General features: G+C 47.3%; 9 protein-coding genes and 1 non-coding gene across 10 annotated transcripts; 5 read left to right on the top strand and 5 right to left on the bottom strand.

The window, feature by feature from the left end:
- Positions 1-293: 293 nt before the first annotated feature.
- On the top strand, positions 294-3,947 carry C8R40DRAFT_1074540 (uncharacterized protein; the record flags this gene model as incomplete). The annotated part of the gene is made up of 5 exons (XM_046226729.1): positions 294-351; positions 406-1,320; positions 1,454-1,748; positions 1,825-2,861; positions 2,917-3,947. 5 exons carry the CDS (start codon positions 294-296, stop codon positions 3,945-3,947), a joined length of 3,336 nt encoding a protein of 1,111 aa, XP_046079890.1.
- Positions 3,948-5,107: 1,160 nt separating this feature from the next.
- Positions 5,108-6,230, bottom strand: C8R40DRAFT_1163844 (uncharacterized protein; the record flags this gene model as incomplete). The annotated part of the gene is made up of 10 exons (XM_046230410.1): positions 5,108-5,220; positions 5,267-5,305; positions 5,363-5,445; positions 5,505-5,543; positions 5,595-5,644; positions 5,698-5,733; positions 5,761-5,797; positions 5,853-5,877; positions 5,928-5,972; positions 6,161-6,230. The coding sequence occupies 10 exons, from the start codon at positions 6,228-6,230 to the stop codon at positions 5,108-5,110; spliced, it is 537 nt and encodes a 178-aa protein (XP_046079889.1).
- Positions 6,231-6,290: 60 nt separating this feature from the next.
- Positions 6,291-7,512, top strand: C8R40DRAFT_1133410 (uncharacterized protein). Its single transcript, XM_046229269.1, has 3 exons — positions 6,291-6,928; positions 6,983-7,105; positions 7,179-7,512. Exons 1-3 carry the CDS (start codon positions 6,542-6,544, stop codon positions 7,338-7,340), a joined length of 672 nt encoding a protein of 223 aa, XP_046079888.1. The 5' UTR covers positions 6,291-6,541; the 3' UTR covers positions 7,341-7,512.
- Positions 7,513-7,681: 169 nt separating this feature from the next.
- C8R40DRAFT_t285 lies at positions 7,682-7,768 on the bottom strand. Its single transcript has one exon. It is a non-coding gene; the product is annotated as a tRNA-Lys (tRNA).
- Positions 7,769-7,860: 92 nt separating this feature from the next.
- On the top strand, positions 7,861-10,746 carry C8R40DRAFT_1133408 (uncharacterized protein). Its single transcript, XM_046229268.1, has one exon. The coding sequence runs from the start codon at positions 8,120-8,122 to the stop codon at positions 10,640-10,642; it is 2,523 nt and encodes an 840-aa protein (XP_046079887.1). The 5' UTR covers positions 7,861-8,119; the 3' UTR covers positions 10,643-10,746.
- Positions 10,747-11,075: 329 nt separating this feature from the next.
- Positions 11,076-13,394, bottom strand: C8R40DRAFT_1177380 (uncharacterized protein; the record flags this gene model as incomplete). The annotated part of the gene is made up of 3 exons (XM_046232673.1): positions 11,076-12,419; positions 12,472-12,946; positions 13,003-13,394. 3 exons carry the CDS (start codon positions 13,392-13,394, stop codon positions 11,076-11,078), a joined length of 2,211 nt encoding a protein of 736 aa, XP_046079886.1.
- Positions 13,395-13,558: 164 nt separating this feature from the next.
- C8R40DRAFT_1177379 (mitochondrial 18 KDa protein-domain-containing protein) lies at positions 13,559-14,277 on the top strand (the record flags this gene model as incomplete). Its single annotated transcript, XM_046232672.1, has 3 exons — positions 13,559-13,717; positions 13,773-13,993; positions 14,052-14,277. The coding sequence occupies 3 exons, from the start codon at positions 13,559-13,561 to the stop codon at positions 14,275-14,277; spliced, it is 606 nt and encodes a 201-aa protein (XP_046079885.1).
- On the bottom strand, positions 14,112-16,069 carry C8R40DRAFT_805869 (uncharacterized protein). Its single transcript, XM_046236281.1, has 5 exons — positions 15,551-16,069; positions 15,314-15,493; positions 15,128-15,255; positions 14,707-15,071; positions 14,112-14,655 (listed from the first exon to the last, which is right to left on the bottom strand). Exons 1-5 carry the CDS (start codon positions 16,037-16,039, stop codon positions 14,480-14,482), a joined length of 1,338 nt encoding a protein of 445 aa, XP_046079884.1. The 5' UTR covers positions 16,040-16,069; the 3' UTR covers positions 14,112-14,479.
- Positions 16,070-16,143: 74 nt separating this feature from the next.
- C8R40DRAFT_805348 (XRN 5'-3' exonuclease N-terminus-domain-containing protein) lies at positions 16,144-20,646 on the top strand. The gene is made up of 15 exons (XM_046236279.1): positions 16,144-16,219; positions 16,270-16,318; positions 16,375-16,511; positions 16,563-16,592; positions 16,646-16,748; positions 16,800-16,913; positions 16,973-17,124; positions 17,178-17,303; positions 17,354-17,867; positions 17,939-18,737; positions 18,798-18,878; positions 18,926-18,983; positions 19,044-19,189; positions 19,239-19,542; positions 19,597-20,646. Exons 1-15 carry the CDS (start codon positions 16,217-16,219, stop codon positions 20,551-20,553), a joined length of 3,573 nt encoding a protein of 1,190 aa, XP_046079883.1. The 5' UTR covers positions 16,144-16,216; the 3' UTR covers positions 20,554-20,646.
- On the bottom strand, positions 20,647-22,723 carry C8R40DRAFT_805380 (uncharacterized protein). The gene is made up of 2 exons (XM_046236280.1): positions 21,389-22,723; positions 20,647-21,327 (listed from the first exon to the last, which is right to left on the bottom strand). Exons 1-2 carry the CDS (start codon positions 22,517-22,519, stop codon positions 20,740-20,742), a joined length of 1,719 nt encoding a protein of 572 aa, XP_046079882.1. The 5' UTR covers positions 22,520-22,723; the 3' UTR covers positions 20,647-20,739.
- Positions 22,724-23,260: the final 537 nt, after the last annotated feature.

Genomic DNA, 23,260 nt, shown 5'->3' with positions numbered 1-23,260 from the left:
CTAGAAGCCGGTGTAAAAAAGTGGAAAAAATATTTCAAGTTACAGGTAGTTGAACAGAGCTGAGCCGATGCAAAGTCACCTGGGTGATTATTTAATTTTTGTTCGCGGGACCGGGACTGATTCAAGTACAATTCGTCAAGCGCCGGAGGGCAGTTACTCAACACACTCAGTCCTAGAAACACTGCTCCTTTATGCTTCCAGTCATAGCCTGCTGTCCAACAATAACAGGCTAAAACCATCACTATATCAATGCTACAAGCACAGTGCGCGTAGGAGAAGAACACAAACTTGCCATGAGCAACCAAGATGTCGACGAGGATCACGACAGACGCCATATACCTACGCAGCAAGGTCAGTTACCTGGAATTCAATAATTAAAAAGGCTGATATCAATCCTGGTATAAGGTCTCGTTTCAGGCCTTAGACCCACGCTAGCCAGAAGCGACACAGAAAACTTGTTGTCATACTACCAATCACCCCTGGCAGACAGCCGCTACGAAGACAACGAAGGCAAAGCGCGAAAACCAACAGTTCCTTCTCGGCAACTCTCAATCGCCTCCTCTGAATCAGATTATTCGGACTCAAGTCACAGTGATTACACTGGCGCGGCTGCTCAGAAACGTCTTAACATACCCTCCGAAGGCGGCTCGGATCGAAGAAGAGTGGCTATAGTAGAGATGGACGCTGTGTTGGAGACTGCGAAAAGAAATGGTAGTCTGCGGTCTAGAAGAGGAAAGGATGTGTTCGGCAGTTTGGCACTTGTGGCCCCCCCAGACGCTTCACCGAAATCATATTCTCAGCTCACTCCTCCGTTGACCGCTCCCATCGAAGGCAAACATGGCTTAGAGCTTCCCAATCAAGATGAGTCACGGGCTCACCATCGTTCTCAATCTGAGGCTGTTTCTCCGAAAAAGCCTTCCAGAGATGTTGGGATCGTTGGGACTGCTCTCCAGCCAATCATTCTTGACCTGGATACTGTCAATGCGCAAGGTCAAGCTTTACAACCACCACCACTTTTCATTCATCCGGAGTCTCGCTCACCAACTCCCGGTGATCTGTCGTCGCCAACATCACTAATGCCGCCTGTAAAGCGAAGGTCAACTGGCCAATCTATCACTGTAGTCACTCCGGAAATAGGTGCAGAAAAACCCATCGATGTGCCTGTTGCAAGTCCTGTGGTCGTCAGACTTGATCGCAGGGACATTGTGCAAACGGCTTTACCAGAAGCAAGCCCTCCGTCCAACAATGGCCCGCAAATAGCCGTTCAATCCGGGCTGCATTCACCACATGTACCGTCATCTTACCTCAATTATAAACCTGGTGCGTATTGAAAATCACCTTCATACATGCTAGGATTTGTCCACGTATGCTCTGTCCTTATTCTGCCGGATTTTTGGTTAATCATCCTTCTGAAGAAACGCGTGTTATTCTAACATTCTTTTTGGAATCATAGGTATCCATGCGACAGCCGGTCCCCTTCCTCCTCCTCCTCGCGCAGCATTCGTTATCGACACGCAGGCTCCACCACCTCCACGCCCACCTCGACTAAATTCACCCGTTCCTCAGCAAACGAGTCACACGCTGTTCCCCAATACCCGCTTCGCTAACACCAGTCCACGTAGGGGGGACGTCGACGTTATACGCCAGGCGCTTCAACTACCTCCTTCAGTCGCTAAGGCTCTTGCAGCTAGACCTATGTCAACTAAGCCGTCAACAGGTATCTCCCCCAATGCAGTCGATAATCCGAGGTAAGCGTCACATTCTTTTGGTTCTTGGAGTACCTGAAGTTTTCTTTGCTAGCTCGCCTTCCCTTTCTCCATCAAGCATGGATGCTCCAGACGCGACAAAGTCTGCACATCGTCGAGAAGGAGCCTTTTCACCTTCTTCCGAGGACACCGCAGCCCAATTCGTCACGATCAACGTTGCTGAAGCGGAGACTGTGATACCACCGTCCCTTCGACGCGTAGACCAGCACATCCAACCTATACACGATAACGTCATAGAAAGCGGCACATCTATCACCGAAGTACATCCACTCAAGCCACCGGCCTTTGCCTCATCGATATCTGCAGGATCCTCCTCGTCCTCTTTTGGTACTGTGCAGTCTGTCGGCTTTGGAAACGCAACAGATCAACTGCAACCCGGAGTCTCTGCCAATCCGATACAAGAAGATACGTGGGTCGACGTTCATACCGTCGAAAGTTCTCCTTCCTTTGGGGCCTCTGTTGAACACCCCCGCCTCTCAGCGGAGCATTCACATCATACACGGACTATTGCCTCACATGCCACTTCTCAGTCACTCTCCGTGGACGAACATACAACCACTACATCTGTTTCTCGCTCATCATCGGTGTCTCCGGCATTACCTCGTTCACATTCACCCTCAATCAACTCTCAAGCAGACTCCCGTTCCTCGTCCCTTTCTCCAGCACCGTCGCCTCCGCCAAAAAGTTTCCGACACTCAATCACCACTGGTCTAAAGCGGATGAGCCTACCGCGCACTCCTTCCGCGAAGAGTTTGGGCCGAACATCTCATGACCGGGAGCGAAGTTCCAACGAAGATGAAACATCTAATCATCCTCTACCTGATATACCTCAAGCTCGTCTTCTCAATTTCCAGCCACTTATCCCTTTGAGAAATATTCAGTCCTACCAACAAGTCACCCGCCCGTATATCACACCCCTTCAACCAATGAGGCGAAAACGTAAAATCGATCCAAATCCCGCCGCTATGTTCTGTTCTGAGGTAACGGCAAGACAAAATGCGGGAGAACGATGCATGCTCTACGCTCAAAAAATCAATGATTTATGGGGATATGACTGTGGGCTGGAGGAGTGGATGGAAAACATTCGCAATAGAGGTATGCTTCGTCTCGGTATTATTTTCCCAATATTGATCACTTTTTTGGTATCAAGGCTCTGGTTCCACAAGCCGTGGACCTGCAATTTCGCTCATACAGTCTACTCCTACATCACCCATTTCTACTAGCTTCAATACCATGTCACCGTCCACGATTCCATTTACCTCCACACTTCGCCAAACATCACGTTCCTCGTATACGTCCGTTATAACCGAGGCCACCTTTCCACGAAGACCAGATGCATCTGCTGCCACAGATCTAGCCATGACCTTCAAGGATGCATTATCTCTGAGCCCTCCTACCGGGCCACCCCCTCTGCCCTATCCGTCGCTAGTATCAACAAACCAGAGATTTCCCGGTCGATCAAACTCGTCTGTGGGTAGCACCAGTGGGAGTGATTCTCCTGCAAGAGGATACAAATCTTTGATGCCATTGACCCCAGCGAGCAAAACCGGGGCTTTTTTTGCATCATTGGGTCGCAAAGCGAGTGTCAGCAGAAAGGATAAGGGTCTTGGCAGTTCGACAGGCTCGGGCTTGGTATCATCATCGTCGCGGTTGACGAAACAACCACACAAGCACAGCTCACAGAATAGTCATCCACCTGCTACGGTTACAGCAGGACCGCCTTCTGTTCCCGGAGGCCCGAGAGCACCGCCTAATAGGATGCTCAGGTCGCAGACAATGATGATATCACCTATGCTTTCGGAAGGCTCCAACTCCAGTTCGGTTGGGAAATTGAATGTAATGGGCAGGAGGCCTTCGCTGTACAACATTCCTTCAGCCGATAGTGTGCATCACTCAACCCCTTACAATGGGCACCTGAGTAATCCCACTGTAACAGGAGGACCACGCTCTCAATCGTCTTCACCGTCGAAACAACCCTTGAAACCTCGTTACGAGTCGCCAACTCCCCCAGAGTCCTCGTGGGACCTAGAGTTCCGACGTCAGGTTGACAAACTCTCTGACTTGATGCCGCATGCAGATCGGATTGTATTGGCTGGATACTTGAAGAGGTCAGGACAAGATATTTTGGCAATCGGACAGTACTTAGAGGATGAAAAGAATGGGCGTCTGAGAAGGGATTAGGCGCAACAAAGAAAAGGTTTCGAAGACAACAACGGACGTCATGTATCCTATTGGAAACGTTCCACAAATAAATGCAACTACAATTTTATCTTCTCGTTTCCTCTTCCCATATTCTCCATCTGTCTTGCTATCATTATGTTCTCCATCCTGGTCTTGACTATTGGTTCTAACACCCCTCCTTCAGCTGCTCCGTTCAATGGTCACTGGAGCACATACTCGTCGGCCTTCGCATCAATCACAATCCATTGTCTACTATCATACTTTGTATAGTTATTTATTCTTGTTATGATTGGACCTACTTCTATGCTCAAATATTTTATCATTAGTTGCTACGTTGACATGTTCTTGTTCCAATTATGATTTATACACGTACTAATGCTACATTTACTATAAGCCAGTGACTACTGAAGCGCTGAAGAGACTGCGGAGGAAACACTATACCAAATTTTGACATTATCTGGTGATAGCAGGCCTGAATGTCCCAGAATTTCTCTTAGTTGAACTACTGGGAGGTGCAAATGCTACAAAACTGGTCATGAAGCTTTCCGGCCTTGAAGGATATCATATCGCGTACCTCTCTGTACCGGCCGCATTCGTTGTACGATGTTAGTAGCCTGAGGACCGGAATTCCACCCTCCAGTTGCGCTTGATGCCCTCACCACCCCAGTCCGTTGACCTCCACCGCCTATAAGAAAGTTTTCGACCTCGTTTGCGCTGTCCGAGCGATCAGATATGTATCCACCATGATATGCGAGTGGTTGGCGATGAGTTCCGCCGATGCGGTTACGTTGAGGCTGGTTCAACGCGCTAGAAGTGTTCTGACCCCACCCATCCGTCGCTACTAGGCGGTTTGGGAAACTGCCCACACGATTCACGATGGGAGTGCGTTGTATCTGACATTTAGTGTCAACTGAGGAATATGAATAGGAATAACTGTAAACTAACGCCATTTGCTTCCATGCCACCCACGACGGCACCAAAGTCCAGATTATTTCCTACTTTGGGCGCAAAATTTCGCATTCCGGCTCGTTGGTCATCCGAAAGCTGATTGTTGGATCCATTTATTGAAGGTTCATTCGCGGTGAGGTTAGGCCCAAGGAGAGCCTTGCGTTTGATCTTGTCATGTTGGGCCTGCAAACTCGAATAAGCCTATGTAGATCTCATGCAAATTGCTCTTGTACTTTGAGTTTCTGGTATTCTTTCTCTCTTTCTCGGGTACCATCTTGTAAGTCGCGGACCTTTCTGCGTTCCACCTCCAGGTCTCTTTCCAGGTCTTCTGAAGTGAGATACAGGTTAATTCAAAAAAGATCACAATGCACCTGCGGTCTTATTGTTGAGTAGAGATATTTCCCCGTTGGCTGGAATCGCATCGAGAGATTAGCCATGAATTTGCAGGCAACGCTCGATGACTATACCTTCTCGAACAACATTATCCAACTGTTTTTGAAGTTGCGAGTTTTTGTCGTTGAGATTACGCAACACGGCTTGTTGGAAAGAACTGGGAATAGAAGTGACTAAAGAAGTGCTATTCCAACATAATCTTATGGAGCGTCTTACTTTTCTTGATGTATCTGGTATTGCCAGAAGGCTATTGCACTAGAATGTTGTTGAACTCCACACAAATGAGAACAGAAGTTCAGAACATACCGGCTGCATATCTCCAATATAATCGACGGTGTCAAGCCGGAAAGAACAGACTGGTTTTGAACAGTCAAGGCGGTCAAGTACGGGTATATGCGCATACACATACAGTCTTGTAGTCATTGGATGGATGCAAAGAGCAGACCTAGCATGTTTGACATTAGAGTCGTACTATGTAGAGGGATCTTGGACGTACAACAACATCGTCTCTGCGATCCGTTGTTCGACTCAGATGGCAGACTTGAATGAAACGCAAGGACATACGGTTCGGATAAAGAAGATTCACAAGCTCCATAGAATTGTCAGCAATTGGCATGAATATTTGCATAGAATGACTACCTGGGCACAGACGCGCCGCGTTGAATAGCTCATTCGCACAATCGACTACTCGAACGTATGATCGTCTATAAATTGTTTCCATAAGGGGCATGACAACGCACCACAGAAAATATGAGAGCCTTTTCCAACCGTCCTTCAATGTAAACCCTGGTATAATAACCGACTAGAGCAACTCACAAGTTGTCTTTCAAACAGAATGAATACACGTTGAAAAAGAAAATGACTAAATAGACTCACGACGACAGCTTTGTCTGTCAAACATTTCCTACAAGTGAGACGATTACATTTGAGCTCGGTGTCCATTGAGATTCCTGGATTCCGCGAGGCCTTGAATGAATCTGCAAAGACTGGCCAAATGTCAAAGGCGTGCGAAACTCACGATCACTGCGCTTTGAAACTCTTCTATGATGTGGTTTTCCTTTTGGCCATTTCTAGTTTTCTATGATGGTCAAAGGCATTATCCATTTACAGCGTCCCGGCTGCTCATTGTGGCCTCTATTGAGCCGCGTAGTGGTTTTCGTATAAATGGTCTACGACCATTTCGTTGAGGCATCACCAACTTGTTTGTATCACCTTCAAAGCCTATCCACAGAACCTCTCCATCGAACCACAGAATGCAACAGTACTTGCCTTCAGTCGGTCCAACGCCTGAATCCTTGTCAAGGCCACGTCGCAATGCAGTGGACATTTCTGCTTTAACCAGCAATACCAGAACATCCCCTATTCCGTCGCGTTTTGGTCGACGAAACGCTATCGACTACACCTCTTCTCTGGTTAAATCAGACTGGTGGCATGCGGGTCAACCCCACGCCTTTGTTCCTCGCCATAACTACGGAGCCAACCCCGCTGTACCATTTGGTTCAGCTGAACAGGTTCAAGCTGGTGTTGCTATGTCCGAGCTCGAAAATCATCAAGACTTGAACCACTCCTCGGCCTTAATCACTAGCTTCCTTCCGAGGGATTGGATGCCAAAGCGGCCCTTCGTTCGTCTAGTCATTAATGTAAGTGGCACTTCCCCACTGTAATTTTCGTTCAGTATTCTCAAACTTTTGCAGTGGCCGGGCTATAATCATCTCCAGATTGTCAAAAAATTATTCTTCTTCTCCCATAATGGCAATCCTCGAACGCTCATGGAGGTAGCTCATGATATTGCGGACATTTACCGCAGTTTTATACATGTCAGTATATGTCTAGTCCTTTGATCTTCTTCGAATTCTGTGTGTGTGTGTGTTGATCCGAATCTCCTTCTAGGACTTCCATACGGCCTTCAATTCTGCTGAGCACGGAGCAGTGCGTCTGGGTCCCAATTATGTAACCTTCGGACATTTGCGTTTATTAGGCATGCAACTCTGCAATGCCTCTAGTGGGGACTGGATTGCAGATGTAAGCTATGTACAATTCAGAGCAGCTTGAGCAAAATATGTAAGCTCGCTGAATACCCTATGTTATCGTATATGATACATTTATGCCCCTATTCCTGTATGTTACATGTAACAAAAGTAGTTGATCACAAATATGCCGAACATTAGAGCTTATTAGCAACGCACGGCAAACTACTTTTCTTGGACAGAAAACTGCCAAGCATATACTCGAAAATTCAATAGGTGGAGCTCTCCATATACATTTCTCAGTGAGTGGAGCTGCTGACTTTTTAAGAAAATCGGGGATCTTTGCAACGTAGAGTGACTTTGCAGTGGACTGCTAATAAGCTCTATTGTTTTAGATTTTTTTCCGAAAAAAAACAACTTCATAATAGCCCACCGCGAGGGTCGAACTCGCAGCCTTCAGATTCCTGCCACATCATAAGAGTCTGACGCTCTATCCGATTGAGCTAGGCAGGCGTATCAAGTTTGAGTCTCAATTAGCTGAACTTCCGCGGCCTGTTTGACTTCCATAATAATCAATTATTCGGAATCAGCCGTTCAGGATGTGTCCCAAGGTGTCTCACATGTGACATATATGATCAGTGGCAAGTGCCACTGTACCTCATGTGTGTCCGAACAATAGAGCTAAGGTATCCAAAAAGCCGTTCACTTCCTCTCCGTTCACAGGCCATTATTTGCCTATCTAAGCCTCTTTTGCAGTCTTTTGCCTGCAATCTCAAGTGATTCCAGCACCTTGGGACTAAACGATCCTTTGTCAACGATATCCCCTTTTATTATGAAACGCACAAAGAAATTTCCAAATAACGGATGTATAAATGGCGAAACCTTTTTAGACCTCGATTTCTCGAAGGCCTTCCACTGCCAACTGTTGCGGCAGCCACTCAGACTCAGTTTTTCATACTGTACAGTAAGAAGACTACTTTTGTCTCTTTCCTCTGTGCTATTGTCCTTGTTATTGATATCTCTCAGGGTATCACATACACTGTTGAGGGCCACGTAAAGGCAGATATGGACTCATTGGTGTTACTGCAAGCTACCGAGCATAGATCAGGTTTTGACATCTCGCGCTCGTTTTCTCCGTTGCTGCCTCCAGAAAAACACGCGAGTGATTCCTTCGATTTTATCGATGTCCCTCATGCCCTTTCTTCGACAAATTCTCCTAAACACCTTGGACCATCTCCTGCACCAAGGAAAGAAAATAGGAAACAAAATTTGCCTTCCCTTAATCAATTCAAGGAGGTACGGGGAACCCCGTCTCCTGCACTGCGATACAACCTTCTACCCCTGATTCAGAAAAGGGGGAACACGAAACGAGGCAGAACATCCCTTTACGGGAACCCCAAATCTTCAGACACTAAACCGCTTGTAAATGACAATACAGCAATAATTGCATCAAATGACCCATTGGGTACAAATGTATTTGATAAATTACCAGAGGTAGCTCTTACACCGACACTACCGTTTCACAGTACAGTACTTTGTGCTGAAGTTCACAAAGCCAATAAACCAGCTCTTTGCGAGGTCATCTCGTCGCGAGCCATACACAGCTGTGATACTCTTACACCAAAAAGTGGGGAGGGTAATCAGTCAAAAATTTCTCCCCTAAACCAAGATCGGGATCCTCATGTGCATTCTTCTACTTTACTTGCAGTCTCTCCTTCCTCAGATGTACGATGTTCTTCATTTGCTTCAATGCAACGCGAAATTCTTCACCATCCACTTTCACCAACCCAACACACAGGACCCTTAATCCCCGTTGTTTTCCCAGTACCGCCTGTTGAAATCGGTACCGATCCATCCGATTTTTCGATTCCGCCGAACGACGAAGGCCGAAGCTGCCAAGTTTTTTGGGATGCCCCTCAAAATGAGCATTTTATTAGTGCTTACGACCGTGGCAGTAGCCTCGTTGAGGAATACGAACCTCCTTCCGTCCGTCGGTTTTCCGAGGCAGCTGCGTCCTCCGAAACATCCGAAGTTGCCGTTAGAGAAGGCGATCGAGAGAGAATCATCAACAAAATTCTTGCCGATCAACCTCTACTGCGTATGCACTCCGTCCCGTCAGAAGTCTACTCGCACTCAAGACCAGCGACACCTCCGCCGCCACATGTCAAAGACGAAAAAGACGAGTCGGCCACCAACGACTCAACGTCAACCTCGACATCATTATCCATTGATCTCCAAGATGAGACTACCGTTGCTGAAGTCACAGATATCCTCGTTACGTCCGAACGCTTCGACGATGTTCAAATTCCGCATACGACTGGTATTAAGCCACTTTTCGGTGGTTCAGTTCCGGATGACGAATATTTGCCTACCCCAAGGAATAGCCCACCTTCTCCAAATACCCTGTCAACTCCATCCACCTTCATTTCCTGTCTCGCTGGAAAAACTTCTTCACCCCATGAATCCCGGGTCCTTTCGATTAATCAGTCATCTCATCCTCCACCTCCTCACTTATCTATTTCTTCGGATTCTTCGTCCTCGAATCTTGACTTGCTGCCATCGTCACGAAATTTTCCTCAAACTTCGAACAGTGCAAAAATATCCAAACGTCGACGTCAGGCACCTGCTTCATCTCTTACATCCCCTTCGAGGTCTTGCATCGGAAAACGTTTATCATTTGGACAGACATCACTTTATTCACAAACTACCGCAAACGTTGAGCCTACTCGCAGGCCCGAGCCCGAAACAGTTCGCAGCTCGGGCGTGAAGAAAGAACAGGTTGTGAAGAAGGAAGAAGCTGTGAAGGAGAAATGCAAAGAGGAAAAGGTTGTAAAGAAAGAGACCACTGCCAGGGAGTTGGTGAAAAAGGAAAAAGCGCAGGAGGTAAAAGAAGAAAAAGTCGCGAAACACGAGGAGAAATCGGTCAAAAGGGAGAAGGTTGTCAGAGAGGAAAAACATGTGATAAGGGAAAAGAGGATGAAGCGGAGGTTGGATCTAATACCGTCGGAACGAAACGCTGCAAGGAATCCTCGGCCGGAGAAACGCCATAGACTTTTCCTCAACGAAATTCATGTCAATCTTTGGATCAACGATATACAGAGAATCTCTTACCTGGACAAATCGTACCAAGTGTTAGACCATATTGACGGCCTGAAGTTGTTCAACGTTCTCGTCGATATCGAGGAAAGGAGGTTTGAAGTCACCCTAGAACTGCTCGGTGCGGGCAATCCTTCCTTGGCGAAATCGCTGGGCCAGCTGAGGAAACATCGGACGCGGTATGATACAATGTTTGACCTCAAGATCAGGTACAAGGCATCTCAACTGGTCGATTATTTCGCGCAGAAATATAACGTGGCTAATCCACACGACGGTGGCAGTCAGATATGATATTTCGTCTTTTATCATAACTTACCAGAAGTGCTGTATGAACTGTATATCTTCGTAGACCTTTTTACATCAATGCTATACTTGCCCGAAAAAGTTGCATGAAATTGTAGTGAATTAGTAGTACAATTGCGTCTATCTACGTACTTGTCGAAGAACATAAAATACATGGTAAGCTACGTGCGTGCAACCCATAAGTTGAACAGAGAAAACATAAAGAACATGAACTCGTAACGAAGGCCCAGGAAAGTGATGTGTAAAAAGGTAGTATAGCGTGTAAGTAGAGTAGGTCAAAGTACAGATATTGGAATCGCAGACGCGTAATTATGAACATGCTACGAGCGACTGCATAGATAAGTTGGCAAAATCTTGCGTCACACTTATAGCGCGGAGACATGGACGACCCTGACTCTGAGGGGGGAATAGAAGCCTAACCTTAGGGCTGGATTGCGGTCAATGAAGCGCCAGAAGTAGGAACGACGGGCTTCAGGACAACGAGATCTACGAAAGGTGAGGATGGCCCTTCATCGAGCTTTCTCTTCTTTGTAGCGGGTCCATCGTCGTCAGAGTCTACCACTACGATAGGAGAACCTGGATCACCGACTGGTGCCTGCATGATGGGTACGGGAATCAAAGGATTGGGATTGGCAGCGAGCGACGTTTCCACAACCATCGCAGCAGGGGCATCAGACACGTCACCGTTTGATAAGGAGGTCGAAGCTGCGGGCACGGACGAGGATGGTTTTACTGTCGTGCCAGCTGTAGCAGATTTGCGGCCAGGACCACCGGCGCCCTTCCCACCTCTGCCTCTGCCTCTCGCACTCTTCCTGTTCTTCCGCCGCTCCTTCAATACCCTGACCAGGTGACCCGTCAATATTTCGATAGCCTTGCTAGCACCCATCTTTTCGAGTTCAACAAGCATTTCTTTTGTTAAACTCGAGAAAACGTCTGGGTCGAGGATCAATTTCCGTTCATGGAGGATCATGTAACCTTCTTTAGCGGAATTGTTCGGATGCGAAGCAGAATAACTGGGATGAGTTGGAGGAACGGGACCCAAGACGATTGGAATGGCGATATCGGGAACTGAAGGTGCCAATTTTTTTGGCATGGTAGAAGTCGAGACAGATAAGGATGGAACTGTTACTGAAGTTGGTAAAAGAGATGCTGGCACGGTGACTAACGAGGATGTGGATGTTACTGGCACAGAGGTTAAATTGGTGGACGTCGCAGGTGCAGTGGGTATATTGAAGGTTGTTATCGCCGGGGCCGAAAGTGCCGTGGATAGTGAGGGAGTAAATGTGAGAACATCCGTATTAGGTCTTGCAAATATATTCCAAGGTTGTGTCAAAGCTGAATAAGGACTCGTTGCAGCACCAGCTGACGTGATAGGGGTCGAGACCATCGAAGAACGTTGGGGCAAAGTACTTGTCTGGGCGGTGGAGGAGGAGGAGACGTTATAGTGAGAGATCGTCGTTGTAGTCGCTGCCGAGGAGTCGGAGGAATTCTGCATTGGGAGGGGCGTAGAATTCAAGGGAGGAGGAAGTACCCCTTTCGTATCACCTTTTACACTTCGCTTCAAGGGAGGCTCCAATGTCTTGTCCTTTTTGCGCGATTTCGAGGCTTGCTCTGCAGCACCCGATAAGAGTTTAGAATCTTGACTTTCCAGTGTATGTTGATGTGCTTCATCAAGCGACCAAAAGAAACCCTTTCCCCTGTCGCCTCCACATCGTTCCATTTTCTTGAAGGCTCGACCAGATGATAGATTGTGGCGCACGGAGCTCTATCAACATCAAGATCAGAAAGGAATTCCATTTTTCGATATACAAGCTTACCATCCAGGCTGTTCCATCACTGTACCGATAATAGTCATACTCCTTTGCTATCCATGCACAGATTTCTTGTAGCGTGGCTTTACCATCATAGGCCTTGATGGCACGATATATAAGCTGGGCATAGGTGAGACTGGGTTTAGGTGGTATCTCTTCCGGCTTGGGAGGTGGCGGCGGATGAACAGGTATAGCAGATATATCACTCTTCTTTCTCTTCTTCGCGTTGGCTTTCGTCGATCTCGCGATTAAATTAGAGTTACCAAGTTGAAGTTCTGGGGGTGGAGTCGGAGGTTTAATTTGTCTTGGTGGAGGAGAATGTGAAGGTTGTGAAGATGGCGGAGATATGGAAGTGACGTCGAGCGATGGCGACCGAGGTCTATTTGTCGATGAATTGGAGCTTGGCGAAGGAGTATCTTCAGGGGGAGGAGGAGGGGGCAATACAAAGTGAAAAGTCCGCGAGGCAATCTGTATTTGGGAACTTTGAGGATTATCAGCAGGCTGACACGAGGACATATAATTTCTAGAAGAACATACCGCTCGCCTAAGGGTGCTTTGGTTCCACTTCCCTGCCAAACTCCATCAACCCAGGCCCCGTTCCGCCCGATTACAATTAAAATAAAGCGGTCTTCTTCCCGGTCGTATTCTATCTTGGCATGAAGCCGCGAAACGCTCTTCAAAGCCCCAAGGTCAACGTCAACCTGTACAGGCTCCGAGGCTATAGAAGAGGAGGAAGCAGAGACATTGGGGTTCGGATAACATCTCCGACCAATGGTCACAGACAGCGTCTGAATGTAAAATGTAGAATGGGGGAAGACAAGGGAGTAGTAGGCCGAGATTTTGTTTGGCAAGGAAGATATTTCCCCTTGTTCTCGTTTAAGCTTCCCATCTGCATGGCTGGGTGAAGCAGAGCGTGTCCTGGACTCCATTAAGTCGGGTGCGCTGTTGTAGTGGTGTTGAGAACGTCGTTGACAATGTTGTCGTCGAAAGTGACTGGGGTGCATGAGCACGTGAAGCACTTTAGTAGATCGCGCCGGTCGGGCCGTTTGCTATCTATTCATCCATGTTCTTTGCGCACGTTTCTAATTGAACAATGTCGAAATCTGCAGAAGCTGCAACTGAAGTTATTCAATCCGAAGTTGACCATCTCGCAGACAAGAATGTGGACAGTAAAGACACAGAACTGCGTTATATGGCTTATGGTGCCAGATTAAGAACTGCCCTCCGAGCATCCACTCGTTACATTGCCTATGTGAGTGATATGTTTCTCAAAAACTAAGCTTGTTGAATCTTTTCTCCCCTCCAAGACCAGTGATATCGGAGAGGCATTTCGTCCAGTCGTGCCCCCATGGATAGTTACCGCTGCCTATGGTATCTCCTGGCTATATTTAACCGGCGACGTTGGGTACGAAACGTACAAGGCTCATCGCCAAGGACCTTCAGCTTTAGAGGCTGCCAATTTCTCTGAACCCACGAGGTTAGCTTTTACTGCGGTGCAAAGAGCGACCTTCCAATCAATAGCATCCATGTGCGTCCCGATGTAAATCGTGACATCCTTCTTTTCCTCATTGCGTATACATGTAAAGGGCTCTACCGGCTCTTACGATTCACACTGCTGTAAATCAAGCCAAGAAGGCATTCGTCAACGTGAAGAACCCCCGCTTAAAAGTGTGGGGGCCTACAGCCACCGGGTTGTCCCTTGTACCTGGTCTCCCTTACATTTTCGATCATCCAGTTGAACAGGTCACCGAAAAAGCCTTTGAATGGATAAAGAAGAGGGTGGCCGATAACTCGAAGAAGGACGAGTTATAGAGATCATGATAGTTATGCTATTTAGATTCAATGCATATAGAATTTCAATCATACAACTACTTAGACGAAACTTTGGACTGCGCACACGCGGCTCTAGTTGCCTTTCAGATACTGTGATGTACTGTCAGTGTACTGTGCTGACTTTGTGAACAACCACATCGTATATTGATCATGCACATAACAGCCAAAATCTACTTGGACGTCATAGCGTTGTTCTTCCCAATGCAAGAGGTATCGAGCTGATACTCGTAGGTGGTATCAATCCAACTTCCGTCACCACCGCTGTGATACAAGACGCGGGTGTTGAATCATACAAAGGATTCAAGACTTCGAGACTAGAATTCGATTGCGGTACTTGGGGAGAAAACTTTGTTGGTGCTAGATAGAGATCAGCGAACAGTATAGCAGAATAATAGCCGATCGACGAACCTAACTCGTTCTTCCCAAAACCGTCTAGCATCACAGTATCGCTAAATTTATACGTTTCGCAGCATAGCATGACTGGGACGCTATGTTCTTTAGCCAGCATAGCGACCATGGCAGTCCCTGCCCTCGAATACACCGATCCATTAGCATGGAGTGAGTGTGCACCGAGTAAAACGATATCAGCATCAGTTATAAGGGAGGGAAGGGCAGGAAGAAGGGCGTAGGTGCATGGTAATGGAGGTACTGTGGAAGCGAGGCTGTGAAGTAGAGTTTTACCCTCAAGCAACGGCCGCGAGTCAATGACAATCACTGAAAATCGTTTATCCAGTGAGTGTGCGCGTAGTAAAATCTTTTCTACCAGCGACGATCTAATATGAAGATTGATAAGTAAATTTTGGTTAGCAGTTACCGAACACCAATTTACCTCGCGTAAGTAAGAACAACGTCCCCGTCTTTGATCTTTTTGACCGCTAGATCTTCGATAACTTCGTCTGCAATAATGATACGGTCTCGTATATATTCATCAATTTTATGGCAAAGCGCATCCTTTGCCTATTTTAGGCCAAAATGTTATTGCTCTCGCGGATATACGCGACAGGCAAACACGTACATCCTGCTCCGGAAGATCTATGTCTGAGCCACTGATCTCTAGCTTTAATTGTCGAATGGCATTCCCCATCGTAACTGACATGGGTCTTGCAGTGACAAGATGCGTAATTTGAGGTGATAAGTATGTCATGAGATGTCGCGAGAGAGTATTATGCGGAGGCGTAACATAATCTTGTATAACCTAGAAGGCAATCCAACATGAGATTTCCGAGTTGAAAAGTAGTCAAATAAAAATCACCGTCTTGAACGCAGTCAACGTAGCAATACACCGTGCATTTGCGCCACAGATCTTAAATTCCGAAAACTGTAATCCCAATTTGACAATCGCAGGATGTATGTCTCCTTTGATTTGATGGCCTGGGGTTTTTGGTAAACCGAAGTGTGAGAAGATGCGAAGGCCTCGCGATTTTGGGCTATCCGATGAACCGTCTGTGCCTCCAGCGCCGTCCCGTATGTTCGTGGGCGCGTCTTTCGACGTTGACGCTGCGGCTGAAGGTGTTTTGTTTGATTCAGAAATTGGTTTTTTAGGTGTAGCGGACCCCTTCGGTTTGGAAGAGGATGATCCTGTAGTGCCGGATACTCCCTGACCCGATTGTTGTTGTTTCTGTGCAGCTTTCGCGGCTCGTTGTTGTTCCTGTCGCGCTCGTCCTTCCGCTCGTTTTTGGGCTTTGCTGAGAGACTGGGCATCTGCATCTGCAGGCTCAGGTTTTAGACCTAGTTCAGGCATATCTAAGTTAGATCGGATGAAGATTAACAATCAAAAGTTCATGCACTTTCGGGAGCTACGGAGTCACTTCAGTGCTTGCACGTGGCTCCCATTTCCGGCAGGCAATTGCTGGAGACTTCAACACTGACAACAGTGACACTATTTTATTATCTTGCATCTTGTGTTTACTACGATAATATGGCAGGCTTCCAAATATCCCGAAAATAAACCATTACTGACTTATCTGCTAGGGTGTTCCCGCTCTTTTCCGATGGCTCAGCAAAAAGTATCCCAAAATTAGTGCGTGACGTTGCAAATTTGAACTACGGCAAGGTTGGAACTCATTGTCTATTCAGTTTATCCTGTTCAAGAGGAGGAGGAGGTTCAGGTCCCGGATGAAAACGACGAAATCGTTGTCATTCCTCCAAGAATGGCAGATTCCAATCCTAATGGGGTGGAATTCGACAACCTCTACCTTGACATGAACGGGATTGTGCATATTGCTGTCGTTTCTATGGCATACAATTACTAACTTCTCTTCTAGGTTCATCCATGTACGCACCCGGAAGGGAGGGTATGGAAGCTTCTCACCCTTGTGAAACTTGGTTCATTTCTGCACAATTCTAGCCTGCTCCGGAAACCGAAGAGGAAATGATGGTTGAAATTTTTAAGTATACCGAAAGAGTTGTGAACATGGTTAGACCGCGAAAACTCTTGTTCATGGCCATTGGTGAGCACACCTATATGCACACATACTTATGATTGACGCCTATTTCTCCAGACGGTGTTGCACCGCGGGCAAAAATGAATCAGCAGCGGTCTAGGCGGTTTCGTGCTGCACAGGAAGCCAAGGAAAAGGACGAACAAAGAAAAGAGTCGGTTCTTCTTTGGGAAGGTATGTACCGCACCACTTTTAACTCCCAGTCTTTGAACGCTAATCATCGAGATGTTCAGCCATGGGCAAGGAGTTATCCGAAGAGGAGAAAAACAAAGTCGCCTGGGATACTAATGCTATCACGCCTGGAACACCTTTCATGGATTTGCTTGCCGCGTCACTCCGCTATTGGGTTGTTTCAAAGATGAATACTGATGACGGCTGGAAAGGCGTACGTTTTGCCAATGAGAATACCATTGCTTTCCAGCTGATGCATCTTTTAAGATTCAAGTTATCATATCTGATGCAAGTGTGCCAGGTGAAGGTGAACACAAGATCATGGATTGGATCCGTCGCCAGCGCGCAAACCCCGGACATGATCCAAATACGCGACACGTTATCTACGGCTTAGTGCGCGAGCTTCACTTTTTCTTTATTACGCATAGACCCATTCTTTATAGGATGCCGATCTCATAATGCTGGCATTGGCGACACACGAACCTCATTTCCGAGTATTGCGGGAGGACGTTTTTGGCGAGAGCAATTCAACTGCTTGTCGGAAATGTGGACAGGAAGGTCATTACGCTGCTCAATGTACAGCCGAATTGGCACAGATTCAGAAAAAGCCTCCGTCGGAGAAGAAACCTTTTATTTTCCTAGATGTCGCCGTCCTGCGCGAGTATCTTGAGGTCGAACTTGATGTTCCTCAAGCTTACTTCCCCTTTGATTTCGAACGATCAATCGATGACTGGGTGCTTCTCATTTTCTTTGTTGGGAATGACTTCCTTCCCCACCTACCGTCGCTTGAGATCCGCGAGGGAGCGATTGATACTTTGTTGAGAATCTGGAAACAGGAATTGCCACGAATGGGTGGATATGTGACAAATCATGGTCGACTCGAGCTACCAAGAGTTCAAATTATTCTCGAAGGTTTGGCCAAAAGAGAAGATGATATCTTTAGACGCCGACGTGAAGGTACGTGTAAAATCTTCATGTCCTTTTCTTCACTGGAACAACTTTTGATTCTTATCTGCCGCTTCTCCTAGGCGAGGAACGTCAAGAAGCAAATGCCAAGCGTCGTAAGTTGGAGGAAGAGAATAGTAAAAATGGATTTACTGCGGGGCCATCATCCTCTCTTTCATTGACTGCTTCTACCTCTAGTCTTACTAATAATACAACCGTTGCACATCCATCCCTTCCTCCACGACCTGATTTTGCTGCCAGAGCGGATTCCATTGGCCTTGGCGCTAAGCCTAATGCAGAGTCTATTCAGAACATTCCCGCAGCTACACAGGCACTTGCGGGTTCGAACCATGACGTTGTAGCCAACCGGCGTGCTATTCGAATGGCCAATATGAGCGCGGCAGAGGTGCTCAAGGCTGAACTTGCTGGACTTGTCCCTGTGAAACCGACCGCCAGTAATGTTGACAATGTACCCAATGTACTCTTGCCCTCAGGCCCTGAACCTTCTATGATCATTTCAGATGCCACTGCAACGCCGTCTGTTGACATTACAATGACTGTCGACAGTGAGGATGAAGTTCCTGGTTTTGGCGCACAGTCTGTTACCGATGAGAATGCACCCTCTGTATCAACCGACTTTGATATACCGTTTTCAGAAAAAAATAATGTTGGAACTTTCGAGAATGGGACTGTGGGTGCTGATGATGTAGAAGCTGACCCGAACTTGGCGGGAACAAAGCGCAAACTTGACGAAATGAATATCGAAGAGACGGATGAAACTGTTGTAGTTGATGATGATGAACCCCCCGTGGATGGTCCCCATTCTTCTTTAGCGTTCAAGGTCAATCCAGATGGAACCGTTTCTCAAGAAGATACAGTGAAGTGCGTGGCCCTTTCAATGGATGGACTGCGACTATTGATATAGAGCGAACTTGATTTCAGACTTTGGGAACCCGGATATAGAGATCGATATTACAGGCAGAAGTTTGATGTAGAACCCAATGACAAAGAATTTAGGAGGCAGTATGTGTTTAATCTATAAAGTTTTGCTATGTTTTGACTCTTTGTAGGATCACAAAGCATTATGTTGAAGGGATGGCCTGGGTCCTGTGCTATTATTATCAAGGAGTACGCAGCTTTCCAGCTTTCTATTCATACTGGTTCGGGTCGTTAAAAATCAACATGTAGACTCCATCTTGGCAATGGTACTATCCGTACCACTTTGCACCCTTTGCGGCGGATTTCGAAGACGTCGATAAAATGGACATAAAGTTCGAAATTGGACAGCCATTCAAGCCTTACGAGCAGCTCATGGGGGTTTTTCCAGCGTCAAGGTGAGTGCTTAGTTTTTTTTGATTTCTGTGACTGATTTATCGAAAATAGTCGGAAACATATTCCTGAACCATTTCACCACCTCATGACGGACGACGACTCCCCTATTATCGATTTTTACCCATCTACCTTTGAGATAGACATGAACGGAAAGCGGATGGCCTGGCAAGGAGTTGCACTCCTTCCCTTTATTGATCCCGTTCGCCTTCTTGAAGCAATGAAAGAGCCTTACACAAAGCTCACTGAAGATGAAATTCGACGAAACACTTGGGGAAACAACTCGATATTCACATCCGATGCCCATCCAATACACCCATTCTACGAACAATTGTATGGTAAACGGCGACCCAAAGAGGTGATTCCATCCATTTTTGTAGTTTAGTGTCGACTTTAATACTCTAATCAACAGCCACTTCAAATTGATCACAATCTCACTAAAGGTGTCAGTGGAAGCGTTCTTCCCAACCCTGAATGTCTTCCAGGTTCTACTTACCTTACTCCCCTTGTTGAACAAAATCTGCCTGATATCAAGAACGATCGCTCACTTTCAGTCTTCTACTTTTTCCCCAAACAACTCACTCCTCACCGCTCGGTCTTGCTGCCTGGTGTAACTCGTTCTCCTCGCATGTTATCTGCCAATGATCTAGAGCATGCGCGAAATGGTGGTCGTGGCCGTGGTCGTGGAAGTGGTTATGACCGCGGGGGCAGAGACAGAGGCGGAAACGATAGAAATGACCCATTCCACTCTCGGCCTCCGAATTACGGCAACGGTCGAGGAAATTCCCGTGAACCATACCGAGGACAATACAGAGGAGATAACGGAAGCTACAATGATCGAGGCCGTGGTAGACCATCACCGAACAATAGCTATAGTAATGGGTATGGAAATGGTCGGGACGTATCATCAGCCTCGAATAACTCATATGGTGGGTATGGTGGTTACGGTGGAGGTCCCGCGAGAGATTATGGGAACGGTCCTACGGGAGGCTATGGCAGTGCACCTACAGGAGGTTATGGTGTTGGTAATGTAAGAGGAGGTTATGGTGGTACCAGCAGAGGTTACAGCGGGTCCGCAGGAAACGCCGGAGGTGGCGGAGCAAGAGACTACGAGGGATATGGTGGGTATGGTAATGCTGGTGGAGCAGGAGGAGGACCAGCAGCATATCGTAATAACGGAGGCTATGGTAATGCAGGTGGTAACTTCCCAGGTGCCTCACGAGGCAGGGGCAGCTACGGAGATGACAATCATAGTAGATATCCTGCCAACGGTTACACGAATCCATCCCATGGGAACGGAGGATACAGCAACGCAACTCAAGGTGGGCCTTACAACACACCCTCTAGGGGACGTGGACGTGGCTGGTAAACTATGTAGAAGTTTTCTTTTCCATGATTTCATTATATGTCACGACATAAATACGCTCGGTTCCACGAACTGTCATTGGTATTTTGTTTTTTAAGAGTATCAAGGAAATTTCCAGTATTGTTGACGCAAACAAAAAAATCTTTCACGACTGACGGAGAAAATAAATGTTCAGTTGCATGTACGTACTCAAACCTGTTGCATCATTCCAGGGTAGCTGGATGTATACCCAGGGCCTGGTGAAGGGCCTCTGAAAGCGGAACCAGGCATGGCAGGTGAATGCGGAGGGAAAGTACTGGGTGTTACTGATCCAGTTGTAGACATGTATCCCCCTGGTCCACCTTGTGGCAAACGAGTCAGCCAGAGCGAATATCTCTTTTCTCTCTGTCTCCTGCGATATTTCTTTTCCTTCCTGCGCCTCCTTTTCTCAGCTTTAGCTGCACGGCGTCTCTGTCGGGCGTCCGGCATCTCCGGAGGATAGCCTCCATAAAATCCAGTGGGAGGTTGATCATCCTCCCCGGATGAGCCGGAATCGGAATCGGAAGAAGAAGAGGTATCGTCATCGAACTCATCATGCGGTATATCAAAGGCTCCATATTGGGAGCCTGATCGTCGTTCGCGTCCTTTGTAGAGAACGAGCTCGACGCCTCGACGCTCAAAAAAGGAGTGGTTCCATAACTCTATGAGCTTGGCTACAAGTGTAGCTCTCTTGGGTGGCCTTCCGTTAACCGAAGTTCCAGGGGTAGGCAGACGTCCTGCCCATGCCAACCTGACATCCTAGAAAAAATTGGGAGGTGAGAAAATTAGAGCAGGGCAGATAACAGAGGTAGCCACATACATCCATAAGGCGAGTCCAGTCCGCGTTATAAACGTCGTGGGTCTGGAGCACAATCGGCATACGAGGCAATGACTCAAGAAAAAGATCCATGTCTTGTATTTTCATCGGTTCAAAAGGAGTATATGGATGAGCTGCATTGATCGGACGGGAGAAGCACTCCGGTGCAGCTAGTGTTCCTGAAGTTGGAACACCAGCCATCATCGGCGACATATGAGGCGACATATTATTAGACATACCAGGCTGAGGGTAAGGGCCGGCGGTAGACGGGAATGCCACTGAAGCAGGCATTCCAGGAGGCATTCCAGGTATAGGTGTAGTTGCTCGGGATCGTGCGCCGGAACCGATGGGTCTTCCTTCCATAATATGGCCGGGAGGATACACGTCTCCGCCTCCCGCAGCAAAGGGAGAGGTTGAACGACCGAATGGGGAGGCTGCCCGGTGATAAGGAGAAGCCGCTCGAGCACCATAAGGATCTTGTGAAGCAGACATTGGAGGATAATTAGACGTGGCATATGGAGAGGAAGGCCTCGGGGCTTGCATGTACGACGGCTCAACGGATCTAAGTCCTGGGGATGGATTACTATATGGTACACCTGCACGGAATCCCGCATTTGAACTGGCTGTGGGGACGGGATAAGCTCCAGGAGCATTACCATACGCACTAGACGGACGTTCAACCCCGAAATTGCCACTCATCCTTCGAGCACGCTCAGCCACAGCTTCGTGTGTGCTGTATTTGCGAGGCCGAGTGAGGGGGGCATTAGGTAAACGATCGTCATGATCAATACCTAGATCAGCGAATTGCTCTGACAGACCACCTCCCACACTATATTTGCGCTCTCTCTGATATCCCATTCCAGGACTAGGAGCATTAACGGAGGAGGGATATCCGCCAGCACCACCGTAACCGAGACGGTCAGATGTAGCGAAACCAGGAGGATACCCACCGGGATTTGCTCCTGTAGGAGGGAAACCTACAGATGAAGGGGTAGGGTAACCTTGATTGAAACTACTCCGCCTTTGAAGAGAAGTTGCTGCAGAAGCAGCGTCCCGCTCCCTAGCGATACGAAGGTCAGGATCGTTATCGTACCGGCTTTGGTTATATCGATCCTTCTCTCGAAGCATCTTCATTGAGTCTTTTTCTTCCCTCTTTCTCCGCTTTTCTTCGCTCCGTTGCCTGTTTCCGTAACGTCCATTCAGAAACCAAAGACGAAACGAGAATTATGATGGTTGCGATTGGCGAAAATTCGGCAATGTCATTACCGTAAGGAACACACATATAGTGAACAAAGCAAAAGCTATTGTGAGATTGGGGCTGGAGCAAGCTATCTATCACCCACCATTCTCTGAGAGCCTTTTGATCTTCTTTACTTAGGTTCCCTCGGCTCCAGGCTTGTGCAAACTCCTGAACCTGAAGGTCAATCTTCTAGAATAATAAGTAAAGATCAACGCAAGACTAACAGTACTTGCCGGCTGTGCGCCAGCCGGTAAAATTTGAGTGGCTTCAGCAGGGACCCACTGAATTCCAGTCACTATGCCTAGATAGTATTAAGGCGGATAGTGCGAGGTCATCAGCATCGAGGAATTAAGGATAAGTGCACAGAAGAAGGGCACTCAACCTGTTGGTGTTTGGTAGCTATCGATGAAATTAGCAGGCAATCAGAATATGTATTTCACAAAGCCCACCTAGCTGGAACAGCTCTGTAAAGTGTTAGTTAGATGATCGATACAATCTACTTCCGTTAAACTCACTTGAAGGGATGATAAACAACTCGTCCATCCGGCCCAATAGACGTCGTGTATGTGATGGATCCTGCGGTTATTTGGGGTCCTCCTCCTGGCGATTGCGGGGCTGTGTTGTAATGCGACTCT

Source organism: Lentinula edodes (genome assembly GCF_021015755.1).
Source record: "Lentinula edodes strain Le(Bin) 0899 ss11 chromosome Unknown C8R40scaffold_63, whole genome shotgun sequence".
NCBI lineage: Eukaryota > Fungi > Basidiomycota > Agaricomycetes > Agaricales > Omphalotaceae > Lentinula > Lentinula edodes.
This window is presented reverse-complemented; position numbering and strand designations above follow the sequence as displayed.

What these genes read in the sequence shown, in the direction of transcription:
- C8R40DRAFT_1133410 (XM_046229269.1), top strand. Translation starts at nt 6,542, where the DNA reads ATGCAACAGTACTTGCCTTCAGTCGGTCCAACGCCTGAATCCTTGTCA. An exon ending in TCGTTCGTCTAGTCATTAAT is followed by an intron (nt 6,929 to 6,982) that starts GTAAGTGGCACT and finishes AAACTTTTGCAG; the next exon opens with TGGCCGGGCTATAATCATCT. An exon ending in TTTACCGCAGTTTTATACAT is followed by an intron (nt 7,106 to 7,178) that starts GTCAGTATATGT and finishes ATCTCCTTCTAG; the next exon opens with GACTTCCATACGGCCTTCAA.
- C8R40DRAFT_1133408 (XM_046229268.1), top strand. Translation starts at nt 8,120, where the DNA reads ATGTATAAATGGCGAAACCTTTTTAGACCTCGATTTCTCGAAGGCCTT.
- C8R40DRAFT_805869 (XM_046236281.1), bottom strand. Translation starts at nt 16,039, where the DNA reads ATGCCTGAACTAGGTCTAAAACCTGAGCCTGCAGATGCAGATGCCCAG. An exon ending in CGTTGACTGCGTTCAAGACG is followed by an intron (nt 15,494 to 15,550) that starts GTGATTTTTATT and finishes ATTGCCTTCTAG; the next exon opens with GTTATACAAGATTATGTTAC. An exon ending in TTTTGGGAAGAACGAGTTAG is followed by an intron (nt 14,656 to 14,706) that starts GTTCGTCGATCG and finishes ATCTCTATCTAG; the next exon opens with CACCAACAAAGTTTTCTCCC.
- C8R40DRAFT_805348 (XM_046236279.1), top strand. An exon ending in ACTCTTGTTCATGGCCATTG is followed by an intron (nt 16,749 to 16,799) that starts GTGAGCACACCT and finishes CTATTTCTCCAG; the next exon opens with ACGGTGTTGCACCGCGGGCA. An exon ending in TGTGCTATTATTATCAAGGA is followed by an intron (nt 18,984 to 19,043) that starts GTACGCAGCTTT and finishes ATCAACATGTAG; the next exon opens with ACTCCATCTTGGCAATGGTA.
- C8R40DRAFT_805380 (XM_046236280.1), bottom strand. Translation starts at nt 22,519, where the DNA reads ATGAAGATGCTTCGAGAGAAGGATCGATATAACCAAAGCCGGTACGAT. An exon ending in ACTGGACTCGCCTTATGGAT is followed by an intron (nt 21,328 to 21,388) that starts GTATGTGGCTAC and finishes AATTTTTTCTAG; the next exon opens with GATGTCAGGTTGGCATGGGC.